Below are 25,134 nucleotides of genomic sequence, written 5' to 3'. Positions count from 1 at the left end.
AAAAAGTCATGGCTTCCCTGCAAGAACCCCAGGAAGTGTAGTTTGTTAAAGGTGCTGAGAGTTCTTAGGAGACCCCTCTTTCCCTCACAGAGCTCCAGTTCTCAAGAGTAGCTTAGCAGCCAATCTCTCTTCCCAGGGAACTCTGGGATTTGTAGCTCTGCAAGAGATGAACACCCAACACTCAGCAATGCTGCAGTACAAAGAGGAACAACTTTCTGCTGGGTCAAACAATTGTAAACATTTATGGTCCTTTTATGAGGTGTTGAATCCGAAATACGCTGAGTATGTTGGGCTTCCATAAGCCAACGGATTCCTAAAGGAGATCCACCTGCTTCCATTTTCTAGCTATGGATTCTTCCAAGTTCCCAGGGGAACACAGCCTTTTAAGCCTTAGCACAACACAGCTGTTCCAAATAAGCCAAGCATTAACCCCAGAGTGACCTTTTCCTCCCTTTAACCCAATGAATGTCAAAATGGTCTCGACGCTGCATGGTTAACTGCAGACGTTACCCAGCCCCAGATGCCACCATGCCAATCTCTTATGCATTAGCACACATTAGCTTCAACCATGGCTGGATGAGGATTGTTTGTTTTTGTCTCGTTCCTATGCTTTGCTGAAATTATATCTCGTGTTCAGTGATTCTGACAGCGACAGCTCCACAGAAGGTGTATCAGTCTGTTGAATAAATTCATATTAGCCAGATTAAAGTGCAATAGAAGTGAGATGGCTTAAAACCCGAAAGTCAATATCTGTGCTGGGTTGAAAACCCCCACACCAAACATGCCAATAAAAGCATGTATTACTGCAAGCGTCTACACAGAGGCTGCACCAACTCCAAAACTTTGGCACCATCTCCCCAGAGAGGTGTATCCTGCTTCAACGTTATACTCTGGTACCATCCAGACACCTCAATCAGATCTAGGGCAATACCTGGTTAAATTTAACGTTCAATCCTAGGCTTGTCAACCAAAAGGGGTTGGCTCAATGGGACTTATTCCCAGGTAGGTGAGCAGAGGACTATAGCAGGCATAGGCAAACTCAGCCCTCCGGATGTTTTGGGACTACAACTCCCATCATCCCTAGCTAACAGGACCAGTGGTCAGGGATGATGGGAATTGTAGTCTCAAAAAGATCTGGAAGGCTGAGTTTGCCTATGCCTGGTCTATAGCCTTAAATGTCACTATGAGAAGATATTACTTCCTTGTCTTCCTTATCCTTCTGAGTACAGGCAAACTGAAGCTGAATCTGGAAAAGACAGAGGTGTTTGGTGTCCTCACATCCAAGAGGTGTGGTTGCACCTGAAGGGGCAGGTCCACTCCTTGTAGTGTGGTCTTAAATTCCACACTGTCACTTCATGCTCAGGTGACCTCAGTGGCTAGGAGTGCATTGGTTTGCCTGGTTTGCCACCTGTGGCTCCTTTTGGACAGAAATGACTCGGCCACTGTACTCCATACTCTGGAAACTTCCGGACTGCGCTATTGCAACACCCTCTATGTGAGGCTGTTGAAGAAGACTCTGAAACTTCAGTTGGCCCAAAAACTCAGCAGCCAGATTTACTAACTGAGGTTCCATTTAGATCTCATACAACCTCCCTTTTAAAACAGTCGCACGGGTTTCCCAGTCAATTTCTAAGCCCAGTTCAAGGTGCTCACATTAGTGTTTACAGTCCTAAATGACTTAGGCCCCAAATGCCTGGAAGGCTGCCCCCTTCCCTACAGACCCTCTTAGGTGTTAATCAGAAGAGGTGACCCTCTTGGTACTCCCACCCCGCTCACAAGCTTGAGGTGGCGGTGGCCCAGGAGACACCATTTTGTGTGGCAGCTGCTAAGCTATGGAACTCCCTCCCCAAAGGAGTGCAACTGGCACCCTTGTGAATCAGTAGTTTTCCTCTTATGCTAAAGACACATCTCTTAATGCCTTTGCCACACGAGAGGTACAGTTTTAGGGCACATCCTATTTTTGAGATTGTTAATTTGCTTTAAACTGTTGTGATGCTGTATTTTAAATTATTGTAACTCAAGTATTTTATTATCATACACTAGTGATCAAATCTATATTCCTGTACTACTAATCTATTTTACTACCTGGGTAATATTTTTTTTCTGTATAAAGAGAAAAATGCATATGCTACTTTCCCACACACGGGCCTCAAAATTGGTTCACAAGCAACTGCCAAACATGCCAAGAGTTAAGTAAGTTTCTGTTGCTTTTCTCTTTTTTTACCCTGCTCTGAGCAGAGAGTCTGAACTCAGGAAATCTAGGAAACCTCTTTCGGCAATCTTTGTACACACAAGTGTTAACAGCAATTTTTAAATGAGATAAGAGTTGCTAGGAAACCACAATGCTTAAGCCACTCATTTCATACACTGTGTGTCTGATTCCTGCCTGAGACCACCATAAAATTATCTGTATTTCACATTTAGTTTTATCCCTTATAAATTCAATGCCAGAGGGTTCCAAAAAGGGGGGGGGGGAGATTTTCCCTTCAAGATCCATTGGAGAATAACGTACAGCGAAAGTAAGGCTTTGTGGCTGTACAACACCAACTTTAGCCCTCAAACACAACTGCATAAAAAGTTGTGGCAGCCATACTCCGGCCCTTGCACAAAATACACTGTGGCCCCCCTCACCCAATTTAGTTTGAATATATTCCAGTATCTTAAGTACATACTTTCTGATCAGAGGTGAACCCTTGTTATGAGAAGAGGGAATATATTTGTTACATTTGTATGCCACAATTCTTCCCAGAATTTCCCAGGGTAGCTAACAAAGCAGTAGAACAACACAACTGAAAATAAAAAAGTAAAAATAACCACATGTCCTCAGAGTTAATAATTTCAAGGTTGCCCCAAACAGTATCTTCGAGCCATCAAATGCCTGGGGGAACGGGAATGTTTTTCAATTCCTCCTGAATGTTAATAATGAGGAAGATGGATGCACCTCACCAGAGAGGGCATTCTGCAAATGGGGAGCCACCACCAAGAAGGCTCTGTAAGCTCCAGCATGGGTAGCACTCAGATGCAGCCCCATAAAACACATACTATGAAGCACGTATCTTCATAATGCATATGAATTACAGTTGCATCTTTATTCCTGATATTAACTGACATGACAACGGGCATCAAACATTTGTCACGAAGAAGGAAAACTTAAATCATATAAACAATGGACAACAAAATTATTGCACGGCGTAATTTATTATTTCCAGGTTTGGTGGGCTTCCTAGAGCCTGTGGGCCCCTACACACTCTGCATGGCCGCCAGAAGTAGCTAATCCTCCTGGCATATTAAAAATACCAGCTGGGATCAATGGAAACATGTGGTGCCATAGCATAGATGCCACAGCTACCCAACTTCAAAACTTGCACATGCCAGTCCCAAAGCAAACAGCTCAAAAAGCAAATGACAATTCTTTTGCCAGGCAGTGCAATGTTTACTGTAAATCGAAAACGTAACTAATCTTTTCCCACGAATTCCTGGTTAAAACAATTCCCCACCAAGATTACATTTGAAATAAGCTTTGCACACAAGACAATACTTATAGAAACAGCGGAAGGACAACTGTTCCCATTAAGTGAACACACCTAAATGCTGCCTTCTCTTCTTGATCGCTTCCTTCTCTTGAATTTCTTTTTAAAAACAAATGTAACCCACAGAGAAGGATTCCCAAGTTTAAAAGGATGCATTTTTCTCCTTCGCTTTACACCACCAGCGCAGATGTATCTATATTTCCTTATGCTTTAGTGTTCACAGCTTTGCAGTAAACAGCCAGAGTGGTTTCCCTGGTTTATTGGTTTTGATGGAGCTGATCATCGAATACCTGATTAGCAATAAGGAACACATTTAGGCACATGAGTCTATCCTTCACCCTGAGTACAACAAATTTGTGTCAGGAAGTCACACAAATAATCACCTTGTTTCTCCTTTCCTTATATTGTTTCCGTCCCTTGCTGGACTACAACTCCCATCTTTTCTAACCACTGGAGGGCACCGATTTGGGGGCAGGCTGATGCCGAGCGAGCCTGTTGCGGAGAGGGATGGAACAGAGTTCCCTGCAAAGGGGAACGACAAGCTGGCTGGCACCCTAAACATGAACACTCCACACTACAACATTTTGTTGGAAGGCCACACTTGTCTTACCTAACACTCAACATGGCTTGCAATACTACAATTGCCTGTGTTTCACTTGACAGTTAAGGCGTGTTGTTTTTTTCTGTGGGGCCATCCTCTTTTGCTGAATTTATGCTGTTCTCTTCCATCTGGAATGGGTTTGTTTGTTTCATAATTGCAAATGTTTTATTTGCTTTTATCATCATACATTATATTTTATTTCTAACCTGCCCCAAGCCCTTATAGTGAAGGGTGGGCAAGAGACCTTGCAAATAAACCAACAGAGGTACTGTTGTGAGCGCTGCAGTTCTTGTACAAATAATAAGCTCTACCACCCAAAGTGTGGCCAAAATGTCGTCAGGGTTCCCTACACGGATTTTCAGATCAGAATTTTGCTACAGCCATAAATTCTTCAAAGGCCAGGGACAGAGCCAAACATGCTTTAATTGGCAGTGTGGCTTCAAGGCTGTGCTCTCTTTCAGAACCAAAAAAGCAAAACACAGGAAATGTCAAAACACATACATTATGGAATGTATTCATATCTGATTTTCAGGCAGATGGGGGTGGATCAAAGGTTTACTGGTCCTGCTCTCTTAAGAAGCCCAAGCTGAAGGATTATAATATAACGGGGGATTTAAAAAAAAGTGACTACCATGCAATTTCACCTGCCAAAGAATAACAAAGTTAAACATGCCACATTTGTTTATCCCAAGACACAATCCTACAAAGATATAGCTGTTCAGCAAAGAACTGGACAAAGGAAAACCATAATTAAAAATGTGGCATTCTGAAGTTCACACTTCCCTTGCGGAAGCAGCAAATCTCACTTCTATTGTTTCTCAGGAACCTTCCCCCCCCCCCCCGCCCTCTTTCCCGGCTGCAATTTAAATCAATCACATTTTCCCTTGCTAACCCAGCTTACCTCCTGCTATTAGGAGATACTGCTTAAAATGTAGCGCACCCAAAGCTTTTATTTAAAAACGAAAAGGGCAGAGAGGGGGTTACTCTGAGAAATTACTCTGAAAACTATCAGACAGCACAACTGGTTTTACAAAAGGCACAAAATTAGGTTCGGAAATTGGTTACGAAATGTGAAGTCTTTTCTGGGTCTTCCTAAACTCACATGGGAGTTTTTCAAAAGCTGCTCTACTTTAAAAAACAAAAACAACACACTTGATCTAATAGTGCCCTTTTTGCACTCTGAAAGAGAACACAACCTATTCCAGAGACAAAAGCAGCAGCAAGACAAAGAAGCCACGTAATTAGACATTTGGAGACACAGGATAAAAAGAAACAAAAACACAATCTGTCTTGCTACCAGCCTTCCTACGTTATGAAATGCAGATTTTTACTATTCACATTACAAGAATAGCAACTAGATTTATGAGGGTATAAAAATACATTCAGCAGCCTGGAACCGCTGGTAAGATGCTGGAACAGGTTAGCTGCCTGATTTCGAGTTATTTCTCTCTCCTCCACCAACTTCCAAGCCCTCGGACTCTGTGTGTTTTAGAGAACCATCTGTCTGAAAAGCAGGAATGTAATAGCAGGATGGCCAGTGATTAACTGGCAAAATCTTAGGGCACCTCTATATGGTGTTATTATTTCTTTTAATACTTCTCAGACATGATTTCTACATGCCAGGTTCTAGAATGACCTTGGAGTGAAAGTCAGAGCTTCTGCACTGGACAGAAATATTGACATATGTAAAGTACATTACTTTCACTGTAATCTAGATGGCAAAAATAGCCATCCTGATGGAACCACATGCTCTTCTGTAGTGAAGTAGTTCATCTACTGCATGATGAAATTGGACATCAGCACACACACAAAACCCCACAGGTAAACTCTGTTTTTCTACACATCTTGAGGACTACAAAGCATGCATGATCCAGGAATGCATGCAACCCACGCATCTGCTTGTGTGTTTTCCTATTTCATTAGAAACAGTGAAACATGCCTGACCTTTCTAGCAGTACACAACTGGGTAGTCAGAATTAATTTATACACAACAGGGAATCTCCAAGAGAAGCATGGACTGATCAACCTCTGCTGTTCTATGGGAACATTTGCAACATATGCAAACTGAGGGTGAACAATGAAAGCTAGTTCCCAGACACTACACAATGGGAGCACTTCACAAGGGAAGCTGCTCTAATTATTGCATTGATGGCACATTCAAGCATTATAGCTGAGGAGACTCAGAAGTTAACCCTTCCAACATATCACAGATAGCACAGATTTTGTTTCTGAAAATCCCACTGTTTGCAGGTTTGATTGCCTTCCTGACTTTTTAAAAATAATTTATTCAATCGTTTTTCTGTGCTGCATTAACTTCTGAACTCTTCCACCTACATCTTCAACCTTTTAATTTAGCTTCTTTCTTTTTTGGTAGACACTTTGAAATTTATTTGCATTGGTTTTAATTGTATTTCATGTCTTTTCATTGTATACTGGCCTGACTATGATAGGGTGGTACAGAATAGTAATCACCATGAGACACTTAATATTTGATGGTCACATTCATCTACTGTATATTCTATTTTAGACTTGATATTTGGTTTCCATAAAATTTTTGGATGATATTCATCAGAGGTGCCAGGTTGCCCCGAAGACTGAGAGGGCCCAGCGCGTGTCGTGCTCGTGTGACGAACTGTGCACGACAGAGGAGGCCGAGGCCTCTGGAGGAGCTGGCAACTGAACCTGTGACATGCTCAGGGATGCCTTAATTTGAGGGGGCCTGGCTCCCTTAAAACAAATATTCAAGGGGCCAAGGTTGATGTGTCTGATATCCATTGTGTCGAAGTATTATTGCAGAACAGAAATTGGAAGTCCTCTTAAAATGTGAGCTATGGGGTGACATTCTTTTTAAGCGTATTACAGTGGTGCCTCGCAAGACGAAAAGAATCCGTTCCGCGAGTCTCTTCGTCTAGCGGTTTTTTCGTCTTGCGAAGCAACCCCATTAGCGGCTAAGCGGATTAGCGCTATTAGCGGTTTAGCGGCTATTAAAGGCTTAGCGGCTTAGCTGCTAAAAGGCTATTAGCGGCTTAGAAAAAGGGGGGAAGCGGGGGGAAAATGGTGAGACTCGCAAGACATTTTCGTCTTGCGAAGCAAGCCCATAGGGAAATTCGTCTTGTGAAGCGCATCGCAAACGGAAAACCCTTTCGTTTAGCGGGTTTTCCGTCTTGCGAGGCATTCGTCTTGTGGGGCACCACTGTACTCAAGCAGACCAATAGTCCAGGTACACAAACCAAAATCCCTGACCATGTATACATTTTGCACGCATTTCAAACTGGATGCAAGTCACAGAAGAGTAAATTAATGAAGAAGAATGTCAGAGGAAATTACTACTTATTGATCAATGATGGATGTTGAACTATGGAATTCTTTGGCAAGCCTACTAAGGTCGAGGGTTTCTGGGAAATTGGCAATGCACATTTAAAAACATAGTTTGAAGGTAGCTTGTTTCAACAAGTTCGCAGCCAGGTCTATTGTCCAACAATTTACACAAACCACCCAATACCTTTCCAGGAGTGGAAAAGGGAATGTATGGTCATGTAGAGCTAAAATACTCTTCCCATTTAAATGCTGATTTGCTGCAAGGATCAGAGCATTAACTGAAAACATTTCGTCACAGACCACTTCCTCTTTTATTTCCTGTGGCAAGTGTCTCTTCAGCAGAGCAGGCACAAAAAGTTCATAAGATATACCTGATAGTAGGTCTTGATGTTTCTGACCAAGATGGTGAGGTTTTGAATCCGTAGGTTGACATCATTGTTGACATGCTTGTTGACACGCTGGTTTGTGGGTCGTGGATCTCTGAAAGAGGAAGGCTGGGATTTTAGGAAATCCAAAGGAATTCAGTAATTACTTTGTTGTTTAAACAGTATCTTTGCTATGTCCCTCAATTGCCCTTTATTTGCTCCTTTGCTACTTCCCGAAATATCCAAACCCCTTGTAAATTCCATAACCTCTTTGACCTTCGTAATCACAAGGTCATTCCACAAGTTAGATAGAATGAGGTGCTAGGATTCAGAAATGGTCTATTTCAGGCTGAAGGTGCAAGGCTGAGATTTCAAAATAGATGGCTGGAGAACTAAGCTTGCAGGCTAAAAGTGTTAACCTAGCCTTTACACACACACACACACACAGAGAGAGAGAGAGAGAGAGAGAGAGAGAGAGAGAGAGAGAGAGAGAGAGAATGAGAATTGTGCTAGTTTCACTACATATAAGGAGTCCTATAGACAATATTTCATAATTAAAACTACTACTTGCAGAATTAAATTTTGTGGTCCAAAATACGAACATCTCATTCTACTTAACATGTATAATGACTTTTATACCATGCTTCCCAAGGTAATGGGGTAATAGAGTAGACTATAAAGTGCTGTACAGTGGTACCTCGGGTTAAGTACTTAATTTGTTCCGGAGGTCCGTTCTTAAGATGAAACTATTCTTAACTTTAGCTAATGGGGCCTCCTGCTGCTACCGCGCTGCCGGAGCACGATTTCTGTTCTCATCCTGAAGCAAAGTTCTTAACCCAAGGTACTATTTCTGGGTTAGCGGAGTCTGTAACCTGAAACGTATGTAACCTGAAGCGTATGTAACCAGAGGTACTGTAAACAGTGTCACTTCAGAATGCAAATAGGAAGGCTGTTTTTCTATGTTCTACCAAGTAAAGAACTGCAGTTTTTTTAAAAAAATTAAACCAAGAAAGAAAGAAAGAGCGAGCCAGCTATGACATATCACCATTGTACTTGTTTCCCCACTTAACAGGCAGAATAAAAAAGTGACTCGCTCATCTACAGACTGAAGTGATAATGGTGATGATGATAATGAGGTTATTATTTATACCCCAGTCACTCTGGGCAGCTTCCAGATACAAGTCAACCCCCTCCATATTCTTTCTACTGTATGCATAGACTAGTCAGAAACTGTCTTATTTGAAAGGCACCTAGCTTGCTATATGTATAATGTGCAAAAATTAAACGGCAGTAGCGGTTATATAATAAAGAAACAGACAAATGAAGTCTTTCACAAAGGCAGGCACATTGGCAGCCTAACCCTGAGTATTTCTCAGTTAAGGAAGTCTTTTTTACCTTAAAGGAAAACAGATTGTTTCATGGTATTTAAACCTCAGTTGTGTAAGAGCTGTTGTAACAATGTGATCATTTTACACTTGGTTAGTTTTTTACCCCAAGCTACTCACCAAGTCTTATCAAATCAGGTGCACAAGTCTGAAATTTTAAATTCAGAGCTGGTTTTTAAACAAATTCCCCATCCTCACACAGTCCCAGCCTTCCTCAGAGGCGATTTCCATGACTGAGAGGAAACTGCTGGTGCAGCCACCAGGACTGATCTACCACCTGGTGGAATCTGCCCCTTGTCCCAGCATGAAAGCAGGGCACAAGAGGCACAGCTGTGCTGCTCCCAAACAAAACAGGGAAAGCTCTCCTTACAAGGAGCTCAGTCCAATTCATCCACAAGCCAGAGATCTGGTGTATAATAAAATTTAAAATAAAACAGGCAATGGCAACAAGCAAAAGCTTGAGGCTTTCAAAGATGTCTGGGAAAGATTAGAACCCAAAGGCTTTTGGTTCTAGGTTGTCAAGACTGGCGGCTGTTAAACTGGCTCCATCACAAAAGGCAAAGTTTGGCCTTGGAGCAGCAGAATTAAGACTCCACAGCGCAGCATTTCATCAGACCACTTCCCCTTTGACTCAGTTGTACCTCGGGTTATGAACGCTTCGGGTTGCGCGTTTTCGGGTTGTGGGCCGTGTTGAACCCGGAAGTACTGGAACGGGTTACTTCCAGGTTTCGGCGCTCGCGCATGCACAGAAACACAAAATGGCGCCACACGCATGTGCAGAAGTGCCAAATTGCACCATGCGCGTGCGGGTTGCGAACGTACCTCCCGCACGGATCACGTCCGCAACCCGAGGTATGACTGTATTAACTTGTAGCAAGATGAACCATCAAGGTTGAATGGGGAAGGGGAGGAAGAGGAGGGGGAAGCAGTTGCCATGGATGGCACAAGGTCTCCTTTCCAAACCCGAGGCGCTCATCTTCCCCCAAACCAAACACGGACCTGCATGGCCTGAGAGATGATAAATGTTTCCCTCACTACCAATAGCCCACCAAGCTGGGAAAGATTAGGAAAAACCAACACACCCCTCCTACACTGGAAATGTCTGAAAGGGGGAAAGGAGAAGGAACAGCGTTTACTCCCAAATCTACTGTGTCAGGAGCGGGTTGGCTTCCCCATTTCCAAGGGCGATGGGCAAGATTTGCTTCCCCCCTCAGTGGAGGTTTTACTCCCCTGCCAGCCGTTCACTGGCAGGGGAGTAAAGGGCTACTTTGAGGTGGGGGCTAAATCTCTTCCCCTGCCCATTAAGTTGATGGATAATGCCGAAATGGCAAAAATGACCGGAAGTATCAGAAATCAGGAAGACCAAAATTTTAATAAGGAATGGGGGGAATTTATAAATTATCTTAAAAACCATTGTAAACATCTAAAATTGTCAGTAGGATTGGAATACTTGTAGTTTAATGGTGAATTTTGGACAAAGCGGAGGTGTAAAAGACTTGGATTATTATAAAAGATACGGGAGGAAATGACTAACAATAGGACCCACAAAAGGGGAGGAGGGAAGTCCAGGAGATTCTTTGGAATCTTGTTTTTATGTTGTATGTTGGATATGTGATTATAAAATTTTAAGCTGAGAAACCAAATATATAAATTTGTTAATAAATAAATAAAATCTCTTCCCTGACCATGATGAAGCCAGACACGGGTAATGTCCAAACTACATGACAGCAGCAGACCATTATCTTCAAATGTGGGTTTCCCCCAATCATGTCTAAAGCCAGGGTTGAAGTGCAAAGACATTACAATTGCTCCAACAGGTGGAAAACCCATTAGGTGGTCTGTAGGGAAGAAAGTTTGGAAACTGATATAGGGGAGATGAGTAAGTTTTAAAAACAAAAGGAAAGCAAATTGCACCAGGAGGCATAGCATGTGAACACCACACTCTGGCAAATTCACATCACAGCCATGTGCCCTGTGGGCCCAAACTTCTTTTGTTCACCTTTCCTTTAATTTTAGAATATATGAACTCGATCATTTAACTCTCAGACAGCCTGCCAACTGAGCTCTCAGCATCAAACATGACCTAATCCAGAAGCCTGTCTGGGTTAGAAGCCTGTCAGGTCCAGGTGCACTTTTGGAATTCTGGGAGTTGAAAGGGACTGTGGGTTGTACTTGTCTTTGTTTATATAATAAATTTGGGGCATGGGAGCTTCTCTGTCTGGGGAGCTTTGGATAAAGAGCAGGTTGCAAATGCCTATAATAAATATATCAAAGTTGGGGGGAACTGAACAAGCAGAGGTTTCACAGATTTGTTCACATTTCCACATTGTTTTATATGCATATCAACAGGCACTTCTAGCTATTCAACAGAGCCAGTACCTGTTAGCTCACTGTCCTGAGTCAACAGAAAGTAAAAGAAAACACACTAATTTAGGATATTTGGCACCTGCCACTGCTTGTACTACAGCCATGAAAGATAAACGACTTCCGAAGGCCAGTTTTCTATTGCTTGCAATTATAATCACAGTGTAGTGTAGTGTACTGGAAAGAACATGATGGAAAAACAAGCTCATGTCTAACCTTTATGCTAAAAATGCCAAGATTAACTGAAATGCCAAATAGGTGCGGAAATTGTTTTTGTTCAAAGAGCTTCTAACAGAGGCTTGGGTAAGCTTTCAAAAGCCGGAAAATGCTATTCCCTATTTCAGGGAACCTTTTCCTCATTGACTCACCTGCTAAGAAACTCTGATACATTAAGGGAGAATTCCAGGGAGCATTTTACTCGCCTCAAAAACAGTTGTGTTTGAGATGCAGGATATTATATTATATAAATAATATAAATAGGAGACACGCTCAGTAGAGGTAGGCAGAAGAAAAACCAGTTCGCTCCCATCAATGCCTCGTAGATGAGCTGAGAGCAGGTTCTAAAATAAAACAAACACTCTGCAGTGGCTGCACAAGCCGGAGGGGGGGGGGAATAGCAGGTGTGGTGGGCAGAGCTGTCCACTCTTTCTTATCTTTATGGTGAGGAACCCTGCTGAGAAGCTTCCAATGAACCTCCAGGTTCCCTGGGAAACAGTTCAAGAGATGTATGTCTGGGATTCCAACCAACCATTTGTGAACAAAATGGCTCCTTCCATTTTCAGAAGGAACTGGGATCCAGCGCAAGCTCCCCCACTGGAACAGCCTTTGGTAGCATTTATTTGTTGATCCTCCCTTTCCCCTACAGTACCTCGAACCACCTTTCACGCTGTGCTGAACAGTCCTCCAATGCTCTGGAACAGATTTTCAAGGGACTAAGGGGGAAGGTGGTATCAGTGAAAGCCAGTTCCCCACTTCTGCTGGCAGGAGCATCTCATGAGCACAATTCCATTCTATTGCATCAGAAATTCCAGAGCATTTAACACAGATGCCTGTTTCAATATTTTCAAGTTCTTATTAGCTTATTATTGCACCCATTTTTATTTAGTTATTTATTTATTATTCTGGGAGCAGGTGAGTTTATTAAGCATTTTATTGCACATTTATGGGGACTTAACAACAGCTAAGCCATATTGTGCAAAGCACAAGAGTGAATCCTTTGAGCCATTGGGCAAAGTGGGGCAATCTGATTTTGGCCATCAATAAAAAATACTGCCATATACCAGCATCATGCCATGTTTATGGAAGACAATCTTACTCAGCTACGAGTGATCGCCAAAGAAGAAGAAGATATAAATATTTATAAATAAAGGGCAGGAGATGTATTTCAATTTATTAATGCCTCCCCCCCGCCCCTGCCGCCAGATAGAAAATCCCACTCTAGTAAATCTGTCTCTGTTCCCAAAATAATTTGGCCAGTATTATGCACTCAGTTTGTGAGAGTGTCCCAGCTGCTGCCCTAACTTGGACAATAGTTTCCTGACCTGCTCCTGTGTTCAAGATCTGGCGTGCAACATTGCACTTATGATGAGCAGCTGAAAGCATGCACCTATCTTCTGGTGATGGGCAGCTGCTGATCTAACCACATCCTGGTTTCAGCACAATTTAGAGCCTATACAGTTTAGTCATTTCTCTACAGCTGTCCTTATTATGTGGGGCGTATATGGTTATTGCTTTCTCTAGCTAGGAATAAAAGAACTCAGCACACAACAGTTGTTATGTGAAACTCCTTGAAAGTGTTTCCATGGCCACTCTGCCATATGAAACGTACACAGGGAGTGGTGAGGAGGGAATGAAAGAATGGCTGTCCGTGTTTTAAGAGTCTTCTGGTAATTTTCAGTAGTGTTCACCGAGAACTGACCATCTAATCATTAGTTTTGGGTTCACAAATATTTTACTGGTCCAGTGAGATCAGTAAGGAGGCTAGGATACAGGGGACAATGAAAGACAAGCAATATAACTTGTTGAACTCTCCTTGTATAACAAGCCCCTGTCCCTGGAACAATGGCTAAGGTATAGTTCTCCAGCTTACCACCTGGGAAGCGGTTAATAAAATATTAAGTGCAGATACTGGCAAAACAGACATGCCTATGAAACACAGGAGGCATAGAAGTAGATTGTCTTACAGGCATCAATTTGCCGGCTGTCCTTCACCTTGGTCTCAGTTGGATGACTATGCATGGCGAGACCATAATAGGAAAATGGATGAACTGCTTTGCCAGACCAAAGGTCTACGGCGCTCTCTCCGAACGCCATCCAGACAAGTACCTCTGGAAAGCGCACGAAGCAGACAATGGTGGAGAGACAGCCACACCGTGTTTGCTCCCAGCAAGATGTCCAGAATACAGTGGTACCTCAGGTTACAGATTCCGCTAACCCAGAAATAGTACCTCAGGTTAAGAACTTTGCTTCAGGATAAGAACAGAAATCGCGCGGCGGCAGCAGGAGGCCCCATTAGCTAAAGTGGTATCTCAGGTTAAGAACAGTTTCAGGTTAAGAACAGACCTCCAGAACGAATTAAGTTCTTAACCCAAGGTACCACTGTACTTTAAATCAACTGTGGCCCTCCAGAGGCTGTTGGACTCCATCTCCCATCATCCCTTGCCAGCATAGTCAACAGTCAGGTGTGTTGGGAGTTGCGGAGTCTGACAACATTGTTCTAACCCGGTGTTTCCCAAACTTGGGTCGCCAGCTCTTTTTGAACAACAACTCCCACCATCCCTAGCTAGCAAGAGCAGTAGTCAAGGATGATGGGAACTGCAGTTCGAAAGCAGCTGAAGACCCAAGTTATTTAGCCCTCCATTTAAAAGCAGAGGAGACTGTATCAGGTATTTGCAGTGGTTGTTGCACTCCCCTTCCCCCAGCACACACAAATGTCAAATTCCATTCACTGGGTGGAGTGACCACGCAAATGTTTTCTCAAAAGTTGACAAAGCCATTTGGGAATTTTGCTTTATATCTGTTCTCCAGCATAAGCAAAACATGTTTCTGATTAGGACAGCAACAGCCATGCAGGCCCCATAGAACAGGGATAAGTGGTGACAACAGTACACCCTCTAGCAATGCCAAGGCTAGGATGCCAGGCGGCCACCCTTGTCTCTTTGTCCAGAGGAAGTACTTTCTGTGCTTAGGAACAGCAGTCACTGGCTATACCAACCTCCCATTACTTTATCTGAACCCTTTCAAAGCCATCCAAGAGGCTGGCCCAGCAGCACACCTTGTGACAATCCATTGTGTGAAGAGTAACTTTCCTTTAGTTGTTCCAAATTTGCTGATAAGTTTCTCTCCTATGCTAACTCAGTTGGACAGCCCACTAAACCCCCTGCTCTACAGACAAGTATGTGGAGAGATTTTATTGAGAACTCAATTGACCCACCTTTTCTTCTCCCAGGAAACAATTGAATGCTGCACTTTATTTTCAGTAGTTTCTTGGGTTTTTTTTTTTTAAACCCTCCTCTGTATCTGTGTTTTGTTTTTCTTCTCTCACGCAGGTGGCACTGTGGAAGGACGTGGGTGGCGCTGTGGTCTAAACCGCAGAGCCCAGGGCTTGCTGATCAGAAGGTCGGTGGTTCAAATCCCCGTGACGGGGTGAGCTCCCATTGTTCGGTCCCAGCTCCTGACCACCTAGCAGTTCGAAAGCACATCAGAGTTCAAGTAGATAAATAGGTACCTCTCCAGCGGGAAGGTAAACAGCGTTTCCGTGCGCTGCTCTGGTTCGCCAGAAGTGGCTTAGTCATGATGGCTACATGACCCGGAAGCTGTCTGCGGACAAACGCTGGCTCCCTTGACCAGTAAAGCGAGATGAGCGCCGCAACCACAGAGTCGTCCGCAACTGGACCTAATGGTCAGGGGTCCCTTTACCTTTACCATCATTTTTATTGTGTTCAATCTGTATGTGTTTGTGCCAATAAACTTTTAATTAAAATAAATGAATCTGCTGGTGATTCAATTGCTTTCATATGAATCCTGGTGTTTCGGGGGAAGAATAACTTCCCCATATCTGAACACCTGTCTCCTTCCAGCCACCCTTACCCAGTCATAGGCGCTACTGGGACTCATCTCTACCTTCAGATTTTATAAGTGGTCTTAGAGAGAGTAGCTGCCACTATTTCCCCCAGAGTCTGCCACCATCACCAACATAAAGAGGTGGAGCACAGCAGAGGCAGAGGGGAGAGGAAAGCAAAGGAGAGCCCCATACAATATAATTTGTCCTGAGCTCTGCACATGAGCACAGACAGGATTTATTGGAGGAGCAGGCATTATGTGAGGGGGGGTGCAGAACTGAGTTATCTGTGATGCAATTAGTCAGTTAAGTATCTTTATTTATTGACTTGACTGAGGGGGGAGCTGCCCCCCTCCAGGGACGGCCCTGCAGTCTACTGAAAATCACCCAGAAATCTACATCTCCCTTCTGCCCACCCATGCATTCGCTCTGTAAGATCTAAAGATAGTTCCCTAAAAATGCTGTACAAGATAAAGATATTCAATTATGTCTCAACTTGCAAGGCGTGGGTAGAGTGTGTGTGCACACTTCATAGCAGTAATTTAAATTGGCTATGGCATTATGGGGGGTGGGGGGGATAGGGAAAAAAGTCTATCCGAAGCCTTTTAAGGTCATGAGAGCTACTGAAGTTTAATCAGTCCCTGGAGCATACACAAGAAACTCATTTGACTAGCCATCCTTGCATTCTCTATCCCAATGGATTAGTTAATCTTTTAAAGCTGTGTGTTCTACATGGAAAGAGGTCCATCAGTCAGACACACAGCATCTTCAGGGAGGTTGCCCAGCTGTCTAACCACCAAGTTGCAGTTCTGATATACACACCCTCTCTCCAAGAACGAAATTTAGTAGACTTACCTACCTACTGAGCTTCTTTTAAATATATAATAGTACCATTTTGCATCCTAAAGGTAAAGGTAAAGAGACCCCTGACCATTAGGTCCAGTAGTGGACGACTCTGGGATTGCAGTGCTCATCTCGCTTTACTGGCTGAGGGAGCCGGCGTACAGCTTCCAGGTCATGTGGCCAGCATGACTAAGCCGCTTCTGGCGAACCAGAGCAGCACACGGAAATGCTGTTTACCTTCCCACCAGAGTGGTACCTATTTATCTACTTGCACTTTGTGCTTTCGAACTGCTAGGTGGGCAGCAGGGACCGAGCAATGGGAGCTCACCCTGTCATGGGGATTTGAACTGCCGACCTTCTGATCGGCAAGCCCTAGGCTCTGTGGTTTAACCCACAGTGCCACCCACGTCCTTATATTGCATCCTACATGAAACAAAATGCAGCACAATCTTATACATGTGTACTCAGAAGTGAGCCCCACTGAATTCAACAAGGCTTCCTTTCAGGAAAGTGAGGGTAAGATTATTGCACTTAAAAGAAGAAAATGACACACACACACACACACTCCAAACTTGGATCTTTGATAATAATATTTTTTTAAATCATTTTTTTTAGATTGGCGTTGGATCAGTTAAAAGTATATGTGCAAATGCAGAACTCAGCAAATGGTGCAAAAAAAGGGTCACTTTTAGTTCTATTCCACCCACAATGATAAAATGAGAATCAATTTCCACCACTCAGCCTTGAATGAATGAATGAATAAGATAATATTCATGTCACTGCCTTTTTACAAATAGGGAAGCAATGATTAAAATAAAAATAAAAATGCATGAGGCAGTATTTGCATCCATTTCCAGCCAAGACCCATTCACTCCAGCTCTTAGGTAAATCAGCAATAGCAGAAATAATAATACTGCCTTCTCTGTTTCCAGTTTCTGCAAACACAGTCTGGCTGCAACCTGAAGTGAGCTGCAATCAGGGAAATACAGAGTCGAAGCCCACCTGCCAAGATGGCACCTAGGTAATACATTTCACCAGTGAAATGCAGTGTCCAATTGCAGATGTAATTTCACATAAAATTGGCAAGAAAAACCCAGAAGCATTCAGACTATTTAACAGGAGGGGATTGGCACCTTACTACACTGATGCTCAAAGCAGGAAGCAAAGGGAGTGCTCACATGCCAAAATAACCGACATTATCTCAGTCAGTCAAAAAATATGCTGTCAAATCTGAAATCAGTAAGCACTAAAAGGTATTGAGCCAAACACTTTAAAAGACAGTTTTACACCAGGCCTGAAAAACTGATGAGTCTGCACTAGAAACTCAGATTCATTCCTTTCTCTGAAGCAATAAAAAACAATTTAGGAGCTGGTGGGAGGCAGAGGAGAAAAGGCCTCCTCTGATTTACAGGCAAAGCAGTAACTGCTGTGCAGAATCTAAATGTCTCGACATGAAAGGCAAAAGTCATAGGCAGTAGCTGTGACCACCTTTGCAGCAAGCTTAGGCTGGATGTACACAAAAGCCACAGTTCTGGTTTCTTGTTAAACAGACGCAACCTTTCGGGAGTGAGGTTTTAATTTCATTGATTCTGAGGCACAACTGGGCACACTGCCAACACTGGCCCCGGAAAACTCTACTACAAGGAAAAGCAAAACCAGCTCTGCTGAGGTGCTCTGACAGTCACCGCTCTAAAAACATGTTTCACATCTGACTAACTTTGTATTTCTAGAGAGCTGCGAACCTGTGAACGTTTACACTGATGTGACGCTTGGTGATAACTGAATTAAGAGAGTGAAGACAACATTACACCTTTCTTTAAGGCAAGAAGATCACAAGTCCACATATTCTGCTGAGATTAAACTCTTCTGAAACGCAGCTGTGTTTCAAGCCAAGCACAAAGCTCACATGAAACAGGTTGTTTCATCATGTTACAGAATCCGTAACAGGAAGGGATGTGGTCAAAATTAGGCTTAACTGAGCTCAGAGACAGAAAGAAAGAAAAGACACTTATGCACAAATTAATATTTCCCCAGGCACCACTGTTTCCTCCCTCTCTCCGTTGCCATTTTAGGTTAACGTCTAAAGGATTTTATGATTGCAAAAGCTTTATGAACAATAGGCTGCTAAAATTGTCTGATACATCACACCCTGCTTCTGGCAGGACAGCACATTCAGAACATTCAAACTTCATGTTTAAAAAAGAAAAAGTTCTCTCTGTCTAAATTGAATTATTGAATAAATTGAATAAAAAGGCGTGACCTTTTTTCCCTTTTTTAAAAGCCAACCTCTCCCCATTCCCGGCATCTAAGCATCTCTTTGGCATTATGAAGCTGTCCTATACTTTCGCATCTAGCATCCAGTGCATCAACTGGCAGCTGTTCTCTAAGTTCTCGGGTATCTTCCCCATACCTGGTCCCAAGAGCCTTTAACTCAACGGTGGGGAACATGCAGCCCGCCAGATACTGCTGCACACCAACTCCCATCAGCCCCAGCCAGTATGACCAATAGTCAGCCATGGTGGGAGCTGCAGCTCAAAGCCAACTGGGCAACCGCAGGCCCTTCACCCCTGCTCTAACTGGAGATGCCAGGATTTGAACTTGGAACCATGTGCTTCCCAAGAGTGTGTGCACTTTGCTATTGAGTGATGGAACCATAGGCTTTGAAAAGCCCTCAGCGACAGCACAGAAGAGCAAGTCAATCAAAAGCCAGAGGTGAACCATGATTAATTTTCCCAGGAGGAAAGAGGCAGCAACAGTCACCCACGAAACTAGGGTGCTGAATCGATGGCATTGACTTTCATTACAAATGCTTTCATTCCACCAGTTCTAAAAGCATAATTTCCCCACTCATCCCTTTAGTTGTAACTCACACTTGCAACATTATTTTGTTCAGGAAGACTCCATCCGCAAGGTCCATATACATGGCGAGCTTGTCTTCATTATCGTTCCCTAATGGTCCAAACGTTTTCACCTGCCAGAAAAAAAAAGCTTTATTAGGAAATAATCTCAAAAAAAGAAGAAGGGGGGGGGGGACAACACTTTGCAACTTTGCCCCAGTCACCTTCAGTCATGTTAGCAAAGATGCCTGAGAAAAGTATCCACTAACTTTAAGGAAACACCCACCATTATTTCTGCTACAAATCCATCTCAATAGCAGTTGGCATTGTCTCGATTCCTTCCAAGATCTTACTTAAACCAATTTCCATTCCCCAATTAATCTTCTTGACACATACACGTTAAAAAAAGAGAGAACAACTTGACCTGAAAAGTTTGCCCTCTTCTACAGGCCTGGTACACGTTGCCTGCTACTATTAATTTATTATGGCACACCAGATGGCATGAGGTGTTGTGGCCAGTCTAGAAATCAAATGGTAGACTGCTGATGTGGTAGAACTGACTGAACCCCGTCTGACAGCAAGTAGAAGAGAGCTTTTTTGAACCCTCCTCTGTGTAACAACTCCACTCAAGCAGGTAACAACTTTGGGAGAAAGGTTGACACCTAAGCCTCTTTGGGGGCATTTTGCTCACCTATCATTCAGAGGAACAAAGAGACCTTACTCAGAGTGAGCCAGCCCTGGAGATTATCTCCACCAATGTCCTGTTTGCAGCACCAAATGCTACTGCCTACTACTGTCAGAGCTGCCTCATCCACAGTGGCTCACTCTTAAGAAAGGACCCATGATCAGATGAAGTGGTGACCAGGAGAACCCTTCGGAGCACGGCCACTACACTGCTGTTGTCCAGGCCACAGGAGCAAGGTCAGTAGCCACTCAGCAAAATGGAGGTGGGCAGCTCTGCAGGCAGGCAGGTGAGCCAGGTGAGGAATTGATCCCCTGCTTCTCCAAACCTGCCACCTGAGACACCTTGGCTAACAGGTGGCTTGGCCCTGTACAGGGAGTATATGCAGGGGAGTATTGAAAAATGTTGGTCCCTACCCTACTGCCTGAAGTAGTGCAGTCAGTTCTACCACTGCATGTGTAAATTCAGCATAGGTCAATCAAGGCTGGGGAAATCCTCACGCTTAGGGCAAAGGGATGTGCATTTGATCATTGATCATCCTTCATTTCCTTCCACACCTCACAGCCACAATCCAATTTCAGGTGAGGCGCTTTTTGGTCCAGTTGATTTCAACTGGAGAGTTAAACACATGGATATCAGGCTTCAAGTGGGGCGAAAGAGCACATGCTACCTTTCCTTTTCAATTATTTCTCCTTCAACTAGCTCTCCTTCTGTTCCAAGCAAGGTTTTGCTGACTGTTTCTGCCTTAAAACTGCACTGGCTCCAAAGGCCAACCCCAAAAAACTTCTCTTCCCCTGGATGAAAGGTCCAGAGGGGAGGGGGGAGCCAGAAAGAGTCATTAGCATGTACTGTATAAGAGAAATCCTATGTCCCCTTCCTTTGTAAACTCCTGCTCCAAGGAAGGAAGGATTATGTGTTGGAAAGGAGACAATGCCATGAATTCCCAAAGACAGTAGCAATGGTGGCTGGTGCCCATTGGAACTTGTGGGGTGGGAGCTTAGGGAGACCAACAGGAGCTGGAGCCAGAACCAATGACAGGCAAGGGCAACTCATTCCTAATTTTGCCCCCAATCCTCTTCCTTGCAGAGTTCTGCAAGGGCAGCGCTGAGATCAAGGAGGAGGAAGCTGGCAAGCAGTGCCACTCCTTAGACTGGCAATAAGTAAGAAGGCCGGTGGGTGGGGCTGGTTATGGGTAGAATTATGGGTAGACTGAGGTCCGCAGGGCAGTGCCCCATCTGCCTTCATGGTTCAACCTCCAGTGCTAAGCAGGATTTCTGCACAGGAAGCAGCACACAAACCACAGGAAGACCACGGCCCTTGGTGACAATCATGCACATGTCTACTTCGGTATGTGGGCACAACAGAAGTGTGCGAGGGAGAGGAAGCTATGGCCAATTATGGCTTTCAAAAGGGAATCTCCTGGTAATCTTGGTGGGGTTTGAATATCGCTACTCTTCTTGTAGGGAAGCTTTATCTGGGCAGCATCAAGGCCAAAGCAGCCTCAACAGTCACAATGCACAAGTGCTTCTAGTTTAAAAGATTAAAGGGTCCCCTCCCCCTTTCCTTTTAGGGTTTCCGACACCTTGCCGGAGAGCAAGGTGCCACATCCCATAAAAGAGAAAGGAATCTTTTATGAATGAACAATAATGAGCCTGATCACGGATAGCTCTCTTTTTTTAAAGAACACAATGAATGGAGCATTTCCAACCACACAGTTTTGTGGCTTGAAAAAAACAAACAAACTTTTAATTTGGAAAGCCCACTTTTGCGACAAGTTAGTTGGTAAGGAAATCTAACACTCTTTCTCCTCTCTCTCTCTCTCTTTTAAAGTAATCCTGCAAGGATTACTTGGGAGCACAAGGCACCCACTTCAAACTCCATCAACTTCTTTCCTTCCGGAAACCGAGAGGAAAGCGGCGCCAACAAAAGCAAGGCAACAAGCACACTTTCCGTGTCCGTGTTTTCCCAAGGGGCCCCGCCAAGTGGCTCCTCTCTCCCTCCCCACCCGAATCGACCCCCTTTCCTGGGTGGCCTCTCCTAGGTGCCCCACGAGGAAAGGCGATTTCCTCCACCAGAGAGGCGCTCAGCCCGCCCCCCGCCCGGCAACAACTGCTAACAACAACAGCAGCAGCAGCAGCAACAACGCGGCGGCGTCTTTGCAAAAACTCACCCAGGTCACCAAGGGGCTCTGCAGAAAGAGCTCCATGAGTTCGGAAATGGTCACGTCCATGTTGCTCCCCGAAGAGGAGGAGGAGGAGGAGGCGGGCTCCTCCGTTTGCCTTTGGCTCGAGCTGGTTGCGCTCACGCGGGGAACAAAGGCGAGGAGCCCATAGCCCGGGCGGACTGGCTTACGAGGGAAACAATACGAGGCTCATCTCCTCTCTCCCCTCCCCCTGGGCTGCGGCGGGGAGGGACGCGCACACGCGGGTCGCGATCAGTCGCCCTCCTGCGGCGCTCCTGCTTGCAAAAGCGGCGGCGGCGGCGGCGGCGGCAGCCTCCTTCTCCTCCTCGAGGCAGCCCAGCCCTCGCCAACAACCTGCTGGTGGGCAGGACAGGGCGCAGCTCGCGCGCAAAGGAGCGGCGGCGGCGACGGCGGGACCTGAGCAACCGGCGGCGCACTCTTGCCGAAGCCTCCGGGCGTAGCGGGTGGCTCCTCTTTCGTGGCGGCGGCTGATGCGCAAGACGGGCCGGGGTGGGGAAAGGAACAAACGGGAAAGGGATCTCTTTTTGAGAAAAGCTTCCGAAAGTTTTCTTTCTTCTGGAAGCCAAGCAGAACGCGCGTCCCAGGCGCGCTGCCTGTGCGCTCTAGCGCGCTTCGCCCTTTCCCTCTTTCCAGGCAAGAGACAAAGTCCTCCTGCGCCGCGCAGTTATTACCTGTAGCGGGAACTCTTTTACAACTGAAGATGAAAGGGGAGCGGGGGAGGGCAAACACACACAAACCACCCACTTTGATGGACGTCGCTGGTTGCAAATGAGAGCCTGGGGTAAAGGGTTGGAGCTGGCCAATGGAAGGTGCCTCTGGGCTAATTGGGCTGGGAAGGTGCGAGCAACTGCGCCGCGAGAACAAAGTGCGCGCGAGGGGAACCCGGACCCCCTTGAGCTGCGCGGGGTCCGCGGTGCGCGCCGTCGCTTCTGTGGATGTGAGCCGCGTTGGAAGCGAGTTTGTCTTTACTTCTTCCGAGCGGATGAGACGCCGGCTGCCCCTTCGGGTTTCTCGAAAAGGAAAGGCAAAGTGTGGCCTCCCGCGCCTCCGGTTTCAGTCCCAGGCGCCTGGCTTGGTCTCCAGCACTTTGGAGGCGTCCCCAACAATCCGCTGGGAGGAGGAGGAGGAGGAGGCGGGCAGGCTGATTAAACTGGAGAGGAATTACAGGCTCTGGTTTTCAGCGCAGAAACAATCCTCTCCCACGAAAGCCTCCCAAGTGGGGGCTCGATTCCCCTCTTCGGAGCGGCAGGATGTTTTTCTTCTGGGCTCGTGGTCTCTGCAAACATGACGGCAGCGTTAGGCTGGCCTATTGTGTTTAAACATGAACTCATACCAAAAGCTTCCAAAGGACAAAGGGAATTGGTCGAGCGAGCCTGTAGGTATATAGGGGATTTAACCCCAGAGTCCTGGGAATCATTTGGGAAAGGGAGACAAGGGGGGATGGAGCAAGTGTGGTGAAGACCCTCCAAGTGCCCCAGTTTTCCAGGGACAGTCCTGGATTTATAGAAGCTGTCTCGGTTTCTAATTTGATCCCAGAGCGTCCCGCTTTCCCTTCAGATCTCCCTAATTTCATTTAAGAAATGTTGGAGGGTATGGTGGTGTAGTGGTTAGAGCATTGGATCAGGCCCTGGGAGAGGCCAGGGTTCAAATCCCCTCCGTGCCAGGAAGCTGATGGGCCAGTCACAGACTCTCAGCCTGACCTCCCTCACAGGGTCCGTGTGGGGAGAAAGAAAACAATGTGTGCCTCCTTGAGCTCATTAGTGGGGTAGAAATGGGATAAATCAATAATTCTAACCTTGTTACAGCTCCTGCAGAAAGTACAGTTTGGGGAAACAAGGTAAGGAAGTCCCAAAGTCTTATTATGGATCGATCTGGTGTTCAGAAACAGCATCACCAAACCAGAGGATCTAAGTCGATAAGCTACCAGGAGGACCTTCTTAAGGAGTGGGAGAGCCAAAACAAGGAACAGAGGCCAAACATCTAGGCCTCTGCCCCTAACGGTGGTGAGCCCCTCCAGTCTGACCACTGAAATTGGGGCATCATCTCTGCAACTCGCTTCTACCTGCTCACCCAGACACTCAAAAGCAAGTTCCACTGAAAGCATTGGGACTTATGCATTATTTTATTTTATTATGTGTGACCTTCCTTCCCATAAACTATTGTCAATCCTGGTTTTTTCTCGCTTGCCTCCATGGATTTGCTTAGGCCCATTTTTCTCTCTGTTTTACAGACACCTCATTATAATTGGTCTGAAATATTTGCTTTAGTTGTTAGAACTCTCAACATCCACTAACATTTTATCCTAAAAGTATCAAATCTTTGGGCAATCCCACCACATAGGGTGGTAGTACTCAAAGCAGTAGAGTTCTTTTCCAGCACTCAAGGCTTAACAGAGCCATAGATATACGGTAAATTAACCCTGGGGGTGGTAAAATATAATCTGTATAAAACCTTCAGGTGTATTTTCCTCAATCTTTGTCATTACTGATTCTAGTGGCCATTTATGCCTTAGGGAATTCTGGTGGGCCATATCTTCCTAAGATAATAGCAGACTTTAATTTCTCAGTCTCTTAAAGACTATATAAACTAAGTAGGAAATTGCTTCCTGTTTGTATATTCCTGGCTCTCTACACACACTACTGGAGATATGAATCTCTGTTGTACTTTATTTAACAATTTGTTACAACAGACGCTTGGCATTTCGGACACACCTCTGTACTTTTGCAGTGGAGGAGGGCTAATAATTGAGAATTACTGTACCAGATGCACATAACATATGATAGTGATGATGCAGCCAAGTGTTTCTTAACCACAGACTTCTTGGCACACTTTTCTTTCTTTTTTTGAAAGTTGATTGCCTGCCTCATTTTCAAGACTCTGAACAGGTTAAATAATAAAAAATAGGTGACCTTTTTCCTCTATGCTGGGAGGAAATCTGAGAGGAGC

General features: G+C 44.8%; 1 protein-coding gene and 1 long non-coding RNA gene across 7 annotated transcripts in view; one reads left to right on the top strand and one right to left on the bottom strand.

The window, feature by feature from the left end:
* CCDC88C (coiled-coil and HOOK domain protein 88C) overlaps positions 1–22,447 on the bottom strand; it is a 100,789-nt gene extending 78,342 nt beyond the window's left edge. For 2 of the 6 annotated variants that reach the window (XM_077924769.1, XM_077924762.1), the window contains exons 1-3: positions 22,156–22,443; positions 19,337–19,437; positions 7,821–7,929 (exon numbers count right to left, since the gene is read on the bottom strand). In XM_077924769.1, the coding sequence (XP_077780895.1) occupies positions 7,821–7,929; positions 19,337–19,437; positions 22,156–22,215 (270 nt within the window). In that variant the 5' untranslated portion in view covers positions 22,216–22,443. Of the gene's footprint in view, positions 1–7,820; positions 7,930–14,996; positions 15,109–19,336; positions 19,438–22,155 lie in introns of those variants that run through there. The other 4 variants (XM_077924781.1, XM_077924778.1, XM_077924756.1 and 1 more) reach the window with 4 other exon arrangements.
* Positions 22,448–23,408: 961 nt separating this feature from the next.
* LOC144326994 (uncharacterized) lies at positions 23,409–24,359 on the top strand. Its single transcript, XR_013391951.1, has 2 exons — positions 23,409–23,563; positions 23,994–24,359. It is a non-coding gene; the product is annotated as an uncharacterized LOC144326994 (long non-coding RNA).
* The last annotated feature ends 775 nt before the right edge of the window (positions 24,360–25,134 follow it).

Source organism: Podarcis muralis, chromosome 1 (assembly GCF_964188315.1).
Source record: "Podarcis muralis chromosome 1, rPodMur119.hap1.1, whole genome shotgun sequence".
In the NCBI taxonomy this organism is placed as follows: Eukaryota; Metazoa; Chordata; class Lepidosauria; order Squamata; family Lacertidae; genus Podarcis; species Podarcis muralis.
This window is presented reverse-complemented; position numbering and strand designations above follow the sequence as displayed.